Source organism: Homarus americanus, unplaced genomic scaffold (assembly GCF_018991925.1).
Source record: "Homarus americanus isolate GMGI-L3 unplaced genomic scaffold, GMGI_Hamer_2.0 scaffold24260, whole genome shotgun sequence".
Classification (NCBI taxonomy): domain Eukaryota; kingdom Metazoa; phylum Arthropoda; class Malacostraca; order Decapoda; family Nephropidae; genus Homarus; species Homarus americanus.
In genome coordinates, this window is record NW_024721079.1 from 10,648,839 (window position 1) to 10,662,988 (window position 14,150).

The 14,150-nt window shown below is 43.9% G+C and overlaps 1 protein-coding gene across 1 annotated transcript in view; it reads right to left on the reverse strand.

The window, feature by feature from the left end:
- Nucleotides 1-7,617, reverse strand: part of LOC121861553 (gamma-glutamyl hydrolase A-like) — a 30,694-nt gene extending 23,077 nt beyond the window's left edge. The window contains exon 1 of the mRNA XM_042359423.1: nt 7,456-7,617. Coding sequence (XP_042215357.1) covers nt 7,456-7,555 — 100 coding nt within the window. The 5' untranslated portion in view covers nt 7,556-7,617. The remainder of the gene's footprint in view (nt 1-7,455) is intronic.
- Nucleotides 7,618-14,150: the final 6,533 nt, after the last annotated feature.

Sequence of the window (14,150 nt, forward strand, 5' to 3'; positions counted from 1 at the left end):
CGCGCTGCCATCATCTCGCTCATAATTAAAGATGATGAAGGCCTCCTTGAGCATTGGATAGAGCACTATTTTTCACTGCTCAACAAAAATACCGATGTGGATGTCCTGACTACCCACCAGGTCCCTCAGCGTCCAGAGCTGACCCACCTCGGCTATCTTCCATCCCTGAATGAGGTAGCTACTGCGATCAAACAGATGAAAAATAACAATGCCTTAGGGACTGATGGAATCTCAGCAGGAGGACCTCTGCTAGCCAGCCGTCTGCATTCTCTCCTGGAGAATACAGTATATGGGAAAAGGTGGAAGTCCCCCAACCTCTCAAAGACGCCTCCAACGTCAATATTTATAAGATCAAGGGAGGCCGGTCTGACCGTGGCAACTACCACGGGAACTCGCTGCTCTTCGTAGCTGGCAAGAATATCGCCCTAGTCCTCCTAATCAGATTTCTTACTGAGGCGGAAAACTTCCCCCAGAATCTCAATGTGGCCTTAGACCATCACGTGACACCTCTGACATGACCTTTGCTGTTCGCCAGATACAGGAAAAGTGCAGAAGACAGCGCCATGACCTGTACATGGCTTTCATCAATATAACCAAGGCCTTCGACTCGGTCAACAGGGAAGCCCTCTTGTTGGACCCTCAGCCGTTTTGGCTGCCCACCAAAATTCATCGCCATTGTGAGGCAACTCCACGATGGCATTGTGAGGGCGCGTGTGTTCCACCACCTCTACACCACCCTCATCTTACCTACTTCTCTTATCTTAGTTCTTACTCTTACTCGGTTCTGTCACCTATTCTTTTGGTAGCATGGACACTCTTTTGGTAGCATGGTCATTCTTTTGGTAGCATGGACATTCTTTTGGTAGCATGGTCGAGGGTCTAGGCACATGGGTATGGTAATTCTGGTATCAAGTCACTTGGACGGAAATAAAGGTAAAATACTGTGGGAGAAATGAATACGCCTAAAGTACTCTAAAAACAAATTTATTAATATGAAATCAAAGGGAAAAAGATATATTATTAATCATATAACTACCAGGCTCAACTCCTGGGCTTATTGTAGACTCGGTACTTTCTTCTTTACTTATTTTCTTATTTCTTTACTCAACAGTAATTACTCAGATCTTACACTCTTCTGCACACAACCTTACTGGTGTTACATTACATGGCATAGCAAGACAAGTTCCTTGGCCCTACTCACAATACATAGTACATGGCACTCATTGTAGATTACTGTACTTCTCACACCTACTGGTGGTATGTGGCATTACAGTACAGTTACAAGACTTTACTCAACATACTCGTTAATAATTAAATCAGCAGATACCTGGGGTCCACTACCCAACATGGGATAATTATTTCCCACTAATTATCCCTAACATGCATGTTACAACACTCTCTGTGGATATATACTTCCAGGGTGCGTCCCAGGGTAGAACACTGAGATTCACGACCGTTGTTATTGTGTGTGGTAGCCAGACACATGGCGAGTCTGGGGTCTGGCCCAACGAGGCAGTGGAGCACATTAATCAGGCAGCATCGGTGCCATCGTTTCATATATGGTTCCTGCTGGGTATCTACTACATCCTGGGCAGTTGTTGAGCGATGCAAGAATCACAATGGGATCTGGAGAAACATTGGAGCGGCGTCAGGGGACGGACTGGGAAGCATGACAACACAAACAACTCTCTTGTCTAGACGACAGACGTATTTACGTTATATTACTTCTCACACCCGGTGAATAACAATTCAACTGTTAAAGCATGAACACTGATGAACACTGATATTCACTATAATTGACTGAATCAAACTGAATGGCTACACATAAACATACCTGGAGAAACATTGGAGCGGCGTCAGGGGACGCTCTCCCTGCCTCATCCCTGGGTATATATATCCCTGAGTTGCCAGTGATCGCTACTCACGCAATGACAGAGATTACAAACAACTCTAACTGTTACTCATTCAAAGATGACCCTCAGTTGACAAAGGTCTGGCGAATTACTTGAGTTCATATACACAGACTAATTAAGATTGAGCTTCCCAGGACAAAGTGGAATAAACAACGCATTGATAACTGTCTTGGGACACTGGGAGGGAAACACAAGTGTAGCGTCTATGGGGAAAAACACGTCTTCTTCTCAGGGGTTGCTAACCCACTCATGTTTTGCGGTCGTGGAGTTTAATAAGAATCATTAGTTAAATAGACTAGCAGTCAACGTGACCATGACAGCATGAACGGCAGTGTCCTGCTCATTGGCACTCAGTCTGAGTTCTTCCCTATACAAACGGGAAATAAACAAGGTTGTGTACTGACACCAACTCTCTTTTCCATTTTCTTGGCTGCCTTTCTTACTCGTGCCAGTGCCAATTCAGCCGGCGGGGTGGACATCGAGTACTGGATGGAGGGTCTTTTCAACATAATGATTTTGATTTTGATTTTGCCGCTTGCAGCGGCTACTTTATTGTGCACCCCACACTCATCCTGTGAGCGGTAGCGCAAAAGGATTACAGAGTAGGGTTTACAAAGGGTCATAATAATTAACCCCCGTTGTCAGGATATTATGGCACTGAAAGTTACACAGTATTTCATTTACATTATTTGTTTAGTTCTATACATAAAGGGTAACTTATTCACAAATGCGTGAGAACAAGCGTGTGAGGCAGTATGTCTGGCCTCACACTTTGTTATTCACATTTACGTGGGAGGGATTCAAGCACATTGCGTATTTGGTTCTGTACATGAGAATTGATATAGTTACTAAGTGCAAAAAAGTGGATACAATCTTAATATGTCGGCTATCTTGCCATGAGAGATGAAGTGTTGTGCCATTTCACACACAGTGTGCTTTGACCTGTCCCTAAAAGGTTCTATCTTCACACAGTCGAGGACGTAGTGTTCAAGTGTGTGGCCATATGTATGGCCACACACTTTACATTTAGTTTTGTTTACATCTGCTTGAGGAACATACTGCCAAAGGTACTTATATCCTAACCTTAATCTAGCGGTTACAACATCTTGTAATCTAGTGATCTTGTTACTTGCTCCATATACATGTTTCACTTGATACATCTCATCATGGTAACCTATGGATCGACTAGTGCCTGTTTGCACTTGTCTACTTGCGTCAAACTCATCAATAAGTTCTTTCCTAATTACAGTTTTAAGGGTTCTTTTTGACAGACCCAAATTGTATTCAACGGTGTCTTTGTTAGACGCGAGTTTGGCGAGGGCATCAACTCTGTCATGTTTTATGAGGCCTATGTGAGAGGGGATCCACAACAGTTTGACCCTGACACCCCGGTCAACAAGGCACGCATATTTGTGTCTGGCTTCAGAGACAAGAGCGTGACAACCTGAGTCGAGGGTACCAAGGGCAAGTAGTGAGGATAGAGAGTCAGTGATGATGAGACTGTCAGTAACAGTGGTTTCAATGAATTTAATAGCTGTGAGTATGGCAACTAATTCAGTTTGTAGAGTGGATGCCCAGTTGTTAATTCTAACTCCTTTCTCAATTATATTACCGTCAGGTTGAGTCACAACAATAGCACTTCCAGCCCTCCCACAGGCGGTGTTTAGAGATCCATCAGTGTAGATGGTCTGTGTGATATTATCATCAGTCTGTAGAGTGTGTATGTGTTCAAGAGCTCTCAATTTGGCAGTGTGTTGGAGATAAATGCTTTGTATAATTAATTTTTTAGGCGGATACGTCGGTATTGTTATATCGAAGGGAACTGTCCGCCAGGGTGGCAGGAAGCGCTGTTGTGTCTCAACTTTGTACAGGTGGTCTAATCCAAACATCTTCATATGTGTAGCTGTAGTTTGGATCCATTTAGACTCAGTAGTCCCATGGTTCATACATTCTAGCAATTTTAAGGAAACAATGTTATCAGGATCACCACGCAGAAGCCTCAGGGCTATCATGAGGTTGACTTCAATTATTCTATCTTTAACATTGGGTAATGGGTATACCTAGTTCTTTCCTCATATTAAGTACTTTAGTGCTCATGGGACATCCTAGGATAATTCTGAGGGCTTTATTTTGCATTTTCTCGAGCTTGTCAACGCCTTTCCCGTCACGAATGACCAGGGCTGGTGCGTGGTAATCTATCAGAGATCTTATATAGTCTAGGAACATTGTTTTAACAATTCTAATATTAGCACCATAGTGCGGGCTGTACCCCGCTACACTTCTAAGAGGTCTCAGTCTGTCAGTACATTGGCGGGTTAGCTGTTGTATGGCAGGTAGGGTACAAGGGACGGAAGCACCAAGATATTTAAAAGAAGAAACATAGTCAATAGTGTTGTTACCTATCTTGAACTTGGCGGGGCCGCGTTTGCGGTTACCAGCTTGTTTGTTGAACACCTTAGTTTTGTCAGTGGAGACAATAAGACCGAGGTGTTCACAGGCTGCGTATACATGGTTAACACAAGATGACTCCAGGCAAGAACAAAGGTGTCGGCAGCTTCCATTACTAAACTTCAGTGTACAGACGACCTCACCCTTGTCACACACGACTGAACGCGACCTAAAGGATATCTTGAACATCTACGCAGATACGTATGCACACTTCGGCCTTGAGGTGAATGAACATACGACTCTATTCTCTTTCAGCCTGCCCCTGGTTCAGACACATGTCCACCATCCATCCATCCATCCAACGGTACTACCCTCTCTAATGTTACCCACTTTCGGTATCTCGGCTCCCACCTGTCCACCACCGCGGACATCGATGAGGAAATTCAGCATCGGATCAGATGTGCATCACAAGCGTTTGGCAATCTCCGAAACCGTGTCTTCAGCTGTAGGGAGCTGAAATTATCGACAAAGTTACACGTATATCGAGCAGTGGTCCTCCCCACCCTGCTATAAAGCAGTGAGACATGGGTCACATACAGAAGTAACCTCAAGGCACTTGAAAACTTTCACCAACGTAGTCTACGTTCCATACTCCGAGTTCCCTGGGAAGACAAGAGAACAAATGCCAGTATTCTTGCTGACACCAACTGTAGAAGCATCGAGGCTACCATTATCCATGAACAACTACGCTGGACTGGCCATGTTACCCGCATGGACGACAGTAGAATGCCAAAGCAGTTACTTTATAGTCACCTAACGAATAGTAAACGTAACGCTGCCGGGCAACTGAAAAGGTATAAGGATAATCTTAAGACAAACCTAAAAAAGTGCCAAATCGACCCCCTCACCTTGGAGACGATTACTCCACATCGTAACCCTTGGAGGAGCAACACACGAAAAGTTGCCAATACTTTCAAGTTAGCCCGATTGCAAACCGAGGCAGACAAGCACCAACTTCGGAAAGACGCTGCCGGCGCCCTTCCCGCATTATATGGAGCCTTCCACATGTGCAACATCTGTGAACGACTCTGCCGGTTCTTTATCGGCTTCTTTAGTCACCGCAAAACTCACCAACGAAGGTGATATCCTTAATAACTCATATCATCGTATTATAGCTGAATGATCGTCATACTCGATTCCGAGTGATTGCAATGTATTGTGTGTGTGTGTGTGTGTGTGTGTGTGTGTGTGTGTGTGTGTGTGTGTGAGAGGTTACGTATACATCTATTACTGTGTGTTTGTGTGTGTGTGTGTGTGTGTGTTCATTCTCTATAAACACTTCAACATATTCAGAAAATGTAACAATATTTCATCATTATAACTTCTAACGGGTTTCCACGAAAAAAAATAGTTTATATCAGCAACTTTTAATGAAACAAATAACTTGTCACCTTTTATGACAAAACAAAGTTATATTATGTTTAAAACATTCTTGACGTGATGAGGAGTAATTTCCCCGGCTACGTTACTGTTAAATATGTTTTATCTGGTTCGCGATGTCAACATGTGACTCAGTATTACTCAAACCCTGACGGCTGCCAGTTTTATCTCGGGTTTTCAGAAGCAGCGTGTTTTTGTATATGTTGGGCTCAGAAAACGAAAAGCAACCACAACGCGCTGTGGTCGCTTTTAAGTTTCTAAGCCCAACATATACGTTAGGTTCAAAACACCTAATCTAATCTAACCAAACTTAACCTAATCTAACCTAACTTCATCATGAGGCATAGATACACCTTACACAACTATTGTAAGCCTGAGAGAGATTTTACAGTACGTCGATATTACAAACCGCGAGCAAGTCAGAGGCCAGTGTTTATACCCGCTTGGCAACTAGCACCCATAATGGCAATTTTATCTCATGAGTTTTGTGTTAGTGATGAGGCCAATGTTATAGAGACCACCTCCGCCTCCGTAGCCCCCCCCCCCACACACACACACATCAAGGCCTGCAGTAGGTCCATGTGCTACTCAGTATTATGCGGAACGATCCTTTGGAGCTGTGTGGACCCATCTGTGTCTGACATACCTTCACTCTACACGCCTGCCGCACCCTGACCCTATAGAGTCAAGACCTTCCGCCCCCTCACTCTACAGATTCCTGCACCCTCATTCTACATACTCCCTCACCCTAGACCTCCCTCACCCTAAACCTCCCGCACCCTCACTCTACAGACTCCCTCACCCTACATCTCCCACACCCTCACCCTAGACTTCCCGCACCCTCACCCTAAACCTCCTTCACCTTCACTCTCCAGGCTCCGGCACCCTCGCTGTACAGACTCCCTCACCCTAGACCTCCTGCACCCTCACCCTACAGACTCCTGCACCATCACTCCACACACCTTCCCCACCCTCACCCTAGACTTCCCGCACCCACACTCCACACACTTCCTGTACCCTCACTCCACACACCTCCCCTACCCTCACTCTAGACCGCACCTAGAGAGTCCCGCTCCCTCACCCTAGACCTCCCGCACCCTCACCCTGGACCTCCCGCACCCTCACCCTGGACCTCCCGCACCCTCACCCTGGACCTCCCGCACCCTCACCCTAGACCTCCCGCACCCTCACCCTGGACCTCCCTCACCCTAGATCTCCCGCACCCTCACCCTGGACCTCCCACACCCTCTCCCTGGACCTCCCGCACCCACACTCCACACAGCTCCCCATGCCATCACTGGTCATTCTCAGTGTTTATACCTACAGTACACTCTCCTACACGTGTGTCTATTTCTTATAATTTTGCTTTTTTTGCTTCTATTTTTTTTAGTTAAGTGCACCTGTGTTATTATAATCACTCCAGGTATCCCACACAAGCTCAAGAGAGGTACATTATTTGGAGAACACTCACAGGTCACGGCTTTTACTCGGGTAGCCTACTTAAGACCGCGGTGACCGAAAAGTCACAAAAAAGACCAAAAATAATAATAAATCAGACTTTTTGTTATGTTAGAGTAAGAGACTTTTTTCTATTTTTTTTATCTTTTCCTGTTATTTTTCCTGTGAGTATATCCCTGTGACTTTTTTCTCGTGACTTTTTTTCCTATATTTGCGACAACTAGCACAGTTTAGTGAATCTTAAGTTTAAACTCACCTATGATGGGTCTGAGGTTATAGCTGTACTGGGCGTCGGTCACCAGCAGCGCCGCCAGGAGAAGGGCCGCTGAGATCACGACTCGAGGCACCACCATCATCCTGTCTTACCACACAAGTTATAACGCAACACTGACTTGGGAATTCACCCGACCCTTCGTACATACAGGTTCACAAACACTGGGAAAACTGGGCCTTACGCAGCTGCCTGATAATAATATTCACATAACTCAGTGATAAAGAATCTGGTATTCGATCTCTTATGATATGAAGCTTGACAGACTTTTTTGACGTTCTATAGCGACTCAATAACAACGGGATTACCCTGTAAGTAAGTTGTACGTAAAATGTTGGTTGTGGTAAGAGAGATGGCAACTTTGGGTGGTGTGGGTGTGACCGACTGTCGACCTCACGACTCCTCTCCCAGCGCGGCGCATGGTGGTGACAGCTGGTTAGGGTATACTGTGTTCACCACCAGATATGACTCATCCTCAACTTTTATCATTATATCTTTACCCTGTCCTCTGTCATCTTATGTGCATGTGTGTGTGTGTGTGTGTGTGTGTGTGTGTGTGTGTGTGTGTGTGTGTGTGTGTATTCGCAGGATATCAGGAGTACACAGCATTTACATAAGAACATAAGAAAATATGGAGTCTGCAATAGGCCGGTTGGCCTGTGCAATGTGCATGGCAGCTCCTGTCGAGAGTTACTACCACGCTCTATCATCCATGAATCTATCTGGCCTCCTTTTGAAACTTTCCAGAGTTCCAGCACTTACTACAAGGTTGCTAAGCTTGTTCCACTCGTCCACCACCCTATTTGTGAACCAGTTTCTTCCTATCTCCCTCCTAAACATAAACTTATCCAACTTAAATCCGTTGCTCCGAGTCCTATCCTGCTCGGATATTATAAGAACTTTATCTATATCCCCTTCATTGATTCCTTTCACCACTTAAATACTTCTATCATATCTTCCCGCACTCTCGTCTTTCTAGGAATGCAAGTTAAGTTTCTTTAACCTATCCTGATATGGAAGGTTTCTAAGTCCGGAATCATTTTCGTCATTCTTCACTGCACCGACTCTAGTGAATTGATATCCATTCTATAATAAGGGCACCAGAACTGAACCGCGCATAATCGAGGTGCTGCCTGACTAGCGCAAGATATAGTTGCAATAAGACCTCTGCACTCTTATTACTTACACTTCTAGATATAAAACCCAATACTCTGTTTGCCTTATTTCGAACATAAACGCACTGTTTTCTAAGCCGTAGGTCCGGGCTTACAAGTACCCCTAGGTCTCTTTCACAAGTCGACTTCTCTAGGTTGATGTTGTTAAGGCTGTATACATTGTCAGTATTTGTTCTTCCAATATTAAGTACGCTGCACTTGCTGGTGTTGAATTTCATTTGCCATTTTTCAGACCACCCCTGCAGTTTATTTAGATCCACCTGTAATGCATTTGCATCCTGCCGTGAATTAATCTGCCGCCCTATTTTGGTGTCATCCGCAAACTTGCTTATATCACTGCTGATCCCAGTATCTAGATCGTTTATGTACATTATGAACAAGAGTGGGCCTAGTACTGACCCCTGGGGAACCCCACTGGTTACACGGCCCCACTCAGAATTTAACACCATCTACGCTGACCCTCTGCTTTCTATCGGTGAGCCATGATTTTATCCAATTTAAAACTTTCCCCTCGATACCATGAGCCTTAATTTTTCTCAGAAGCCTCTGATGCTGTACTCTGTCAAATGCTTTGCTAAAGTCTAAGTAATTAACATCGTAATTTTCGTCATTATCTACTACCTCGAAGAATTTCCTGAAAAACGTCAGCAGATTTGTTAGGCAAGATTTTCCCATTGCAAACCCATGTTGCGAGTCGTCGATTAATTTGTTTTTCTCTACATGCGATCGGATGCTATCTGCAATAATTGATTCAAGAAATTTCCCCACTACTGACGTCAAACTGATCTGCCGGTAATTTGACGCTGATGCTCTGTCTCCCTTTTTGAATATGGGTACTACATTTGCCTGTTTCCACAAGTCTGGCACAAATCCGGTGTCTAATGATTTTGTAAATAAATTTAAAAGGGGTCCGCTAATCTGTTCCCTACACTCTTTCAAGACTCGAGGGAAAATTTCATCCGGCCCTGGGGATTTTGTCTTCTTTAGTTTATTTATCCTCTTAAGAACATCCTCTTTTCTGATAGTGATATTCTTTAATTTCTCTTCTTCCGTTCCCCTAAATATCAGTTCCACCTCTGGAATTTCCTCGTGAATTTCTTCTGTGAAAACTGATAAGAAGTAGTTGTTCAATGCTTTGCTTATTTTTCTTCACTGCCATTTATCATTTCTCCCCTCCCTGACTTTAAAGGCCCAACTTTGTCCTTGACTTTTGTTCTATATACCTGGAAAAATCCCTTGGAATTCGCCATGGATTCTCTTGCTATTTTGACTTCATAGTCTCTCTTTGCTTTCCTTACATTTTTCTTAACATTCCTAGATAGTTCATTATACCTATTTCTGAGCTGCTACTCCCCTCCCTTTAATTTCTTATAAATTCCTTTCTTTATTCCTATGTCATGTTTAAGTTTTCTGGTCATCCACCTTGGCTCATTCTTATTTGACCTAATTTTTCTGTAAGGTATATTTTGTTCTTGTGCTTTATGTAGTATACTAGTGAATATATTATAGTCATTTGCTTACTGTCGCGATCCCAATATCCTTTATACTTGGGGAGTGAATCCTACCCCAAGTTATTAACAAATAAAGGTACAAATAGGGAACACGGCAATAATTATCCCCACCAAATACCTACTCAACTAAATGTACTTGAAAAAAGTAAGAACAGTTGAAATAAGTGAACCACAAAAGGGAAGATAATTAATTAATTCAATTTATGTTCTAAAGGGAGTAATGACTAGCAAACATGAATTTAAGGGAATAAGTAAGTGTATAATATAAGAGTGATGCCGGAAGGGCGTAAATATGCTGTAAGGAGTTAGACCAAACAAATATTACTTAACATTACTATATTACACAAGACATACGAAATATATATATACAACAATCACTACAAAATGATTATCCCTACCAAACAGGAGATTCCTTACCACCAGGATCCCTTCCTAGGCCTAACTAAACGTGTCACTAATACCTGATACCCCTAGGGCATTGCAGAAGGCTGGATAAAGCACTAGACAAGGGTCAAGGCTAGAGAACGAATGGACACGTCTAACCTATGCCACGGCTTTTCGCTACTGGGGAAGCGTGGGCACGCCGAGTAGCGCGTCTCATCTCACGTGATCTAGACATTTGCTGGATATTTTATATAATTAATTAATATTACTCTTGAGTTGACTTAACAGAGTAAGACAATGATGCATATAAATTACATACATAAATATACAATTAACCTAAGTAACTAAGAACAATAATAATATAATAAGTACAATTAACAATTTATTAATAGCTTGTATGAAATGTAGGCGTGAACATATGCCTCACGCTATGCGAGTTCCCGAGCGCCACAGGCACGTGACACCTCCCCCAAAAAAGTGAGCTTACAACTAACTGGAAGCGAAAATGGATATACAGCTACACAGTGAAAGTAATAACTAACACAATTGGTTTAAATCAATATGAAGCAAAATAATTCATAATATAAACACAAGGTACTCAATGACAATAAAACAAAAAATAATTTGCATATAGACATAGTTACTAAATAATCAGACTCGAGAAAGTGCATCAGCCAACACGTTCTCTTTTCCGCGGATATGGGAAATGTTCAAGTTATAGGGCTGAAGTGATAGAGCCCACCTCAAAAGTCTTTGGTTGGTATGTTTCATCTTGTCAACAAAAGTAAGTGGGTTATGATCAGTGAACACTTGAATGGGATAAGCAGTGCTGCCAATATATACTTTGAAGTTTTCTAGTGCCATGATCAGTGATAAAGCCTCCTTTTCAATGGTGGCATAGTTTCTTTGATATTTGTTAAATTTTCTAGAAAAATAGCACAGCGGATGAAGCACTTGATCACTCTCACCCTCTTGCAGAAGCACAGCACCGGCGCCAATTTCACTGGCGTCGACATGGAGAGTGAACTGTTTCTGGAGGTCAGGTGCAAGTAGTACAGGAGCATTTGCCAGCAGGGATTTAAGATTCTCAAAAGATTCCTGGCAAGCCGTAGTCCACTTGAAGGTTTTCTTGCCACTCAGCAGGTCAGTCATGGGAGAGGCAACGGAGGAGAAGTTTGGACAAAAACGGCGGTAGTACCCCACCATACCCAGCAACCTCATCACACTCTTCTTATCGCCTGGCACTGGATACTGTTGAATTGCCTCAATTTTGGCTGCTATAGGCTGGACTTCCCCTTGTCCGACCACATGCCCCAAGAAAGTGACGTGGGCATGGGTTCGATGAGGCCTAGCTCTTGAAGACGCTGTACCTCGGCTCGCACACACTCCCGCTTGAAGGCATTAAGACGGTAGGGACGCTGTCGGATTGGCTTGGCTCCCCTGGTCTCAACGTCATGCTCCAGCACTGAACAAGAGAGTGGGTAATCACCAACTATAATAAGATACTCCTGTAATAGAGACTTTATATTATTGGCTTGGTCACTAGAGAGATGACACAACTTAGCACTGGGGTCCTCCAAGATAGTAGAGTTTTCAACTTTTACACTAGACCCATTCATTATTTCAGAAAAAACACTGATCTTTATCATCCTTACACTCTGGCACAATGATACAATTTGGCAAGGATTGATCAACACAAGCAACTGCTTTTCCCAGGGTTTCGTTACGAACATGATATGACTTTAAAAGATTGACATGGATAAGGCGTTTTTTCTTACGCCGTTCAGGGGTGCTAATCACATAATTCACGGACCCCTGTTTTTCTAGTACTTCATATGGACCACTGTATTTGGATTTAAAAGGGTGATCATGTAAGGGCAGGAAGGCCAACACCTGCTCCCCCACTTGGAATTCTCTAGGTTTTGCCTGATGGGCCTTATCAAAATGCAGTTTCATTTTCACCTGAGCACACCTTAAGTTGGACTGGGCAAGTTCTACAGCCAGACGCAACTTCTCCTTGAATTGGACCACATATGAAGCTAAGGGCGTCGCGCTCTGATCACTCAACCAACACTCTTTTAACACCTTAAGAGGCCCTCGTGCCTCATGTCCATAGACGAGCTGGAAGGGCGAGAATCCTAGCGACTCTTGTTTACTGTCCCGAACAGCAAACAAAAGCAGGTCAACTCCCTCGTCCCAATCCTTCCCAGTCTCCAGACAGAAGGTGCGCAGCATGAGTTTTAGTGTCTGGTGAAATCTCTCTACCACCCCCTGTGACTGAGGGTGATAGGCCGAAGACCTCAACTGCCGGACTCCCAGGGTTTGCATTACCTGATTAAACAACCGGGAAGTAAAATTGGAACCCTGATCTGACTGCACCACTGTAGGAAGGCCTACTTGAGTGAAGAAGTGGGTTAAGGCTTTGATAACATTCTTCGCTGTGATGCGGCGCAAGGGAATGGCTTCAGGATAACGGGTTGCACAATCAATAATGGTTAGCAAGAACTGATGACCACGAGGGGTCTTAGGTAAGGGACCGACACAATCTATGACCACCTTACTAAAGGGCTCTTCAATGACTGGGATAGGCTGCAGAGGGAATGGTTTAACACTGGGGTTCGGTTTCCCCGCCACCTGACAATCATGGCAAGTGCGACAGTAAGAGCTGACGTCTTTCTTCATCCTAGGCCAAAAGAACTGGGATAAAATTTTTGCATAAGTCTTCCTAACTCCTAAATGACCACCCACCCCATCATGAGCGATACTAAGTATGTCCTGCCGCAAAGGTTTGGGAATAACAACTTGATGATGAACTAACCAAGGGTGATTGGCAGGAGAATTGGAGGGACGGAACTTCCGCATTAATACACCAGACCTAGTGTAGTAGCAATTTGATTCTTGCTCAGCTTCTGTCTCAGTAACTGACCTATTGAGAAAACCTACCAGCTCAGGATCCCCTGCTTGTAGCTCAATAAACTTACTCCTAGTGATGGGAGAGGAACCAAAACTAGTGACATCTGGGTTCCTATCTCCATCAGAACTACTCTGGAGGTTATCTGGTTGTGGGGAATCCTCAAAAAATTCACTGAGACCAAGATCAGTATGGTCCGGCTGAACAAGATTATCCTCGGACTTCTCACAGTCCTGGAGGGAAACTTCATCAACTTCACTAGTCTCTTCTACCTCTGTACTGCGGCTCATGCTACGGGTCACAGCACACGCAGGGAACAACCCTGGAAAGTCTACTTCTAACTGCACAGTATTATTCTCGGCAGTGGGACAAGATGAGATCACAACATTAGGGAACATCATGTCGCCAACGAGGTCATTTCCTATCAATAGAGAGACCCCTTCTACAGGTAAGCTATCTACTACTCCTAACGTGACATAGCCTGACTTTATGGATGACCGCAGGTACACTTGACAAAGGGGAATACGCGACCCACCGGTCAAACCGTTCACAAGCACCCAGCTACCAGTATAGCATGAATCCAGGAATGGAGCAGCTTCTTTAGTAACAAGAGATAAGGCTGAGCCTGTGTCTCTCAAGAGTTTAACAGAAATGGGTTGACTGAATTGATCCAAAGCTAAGGAACCAGGAGAACAAAAT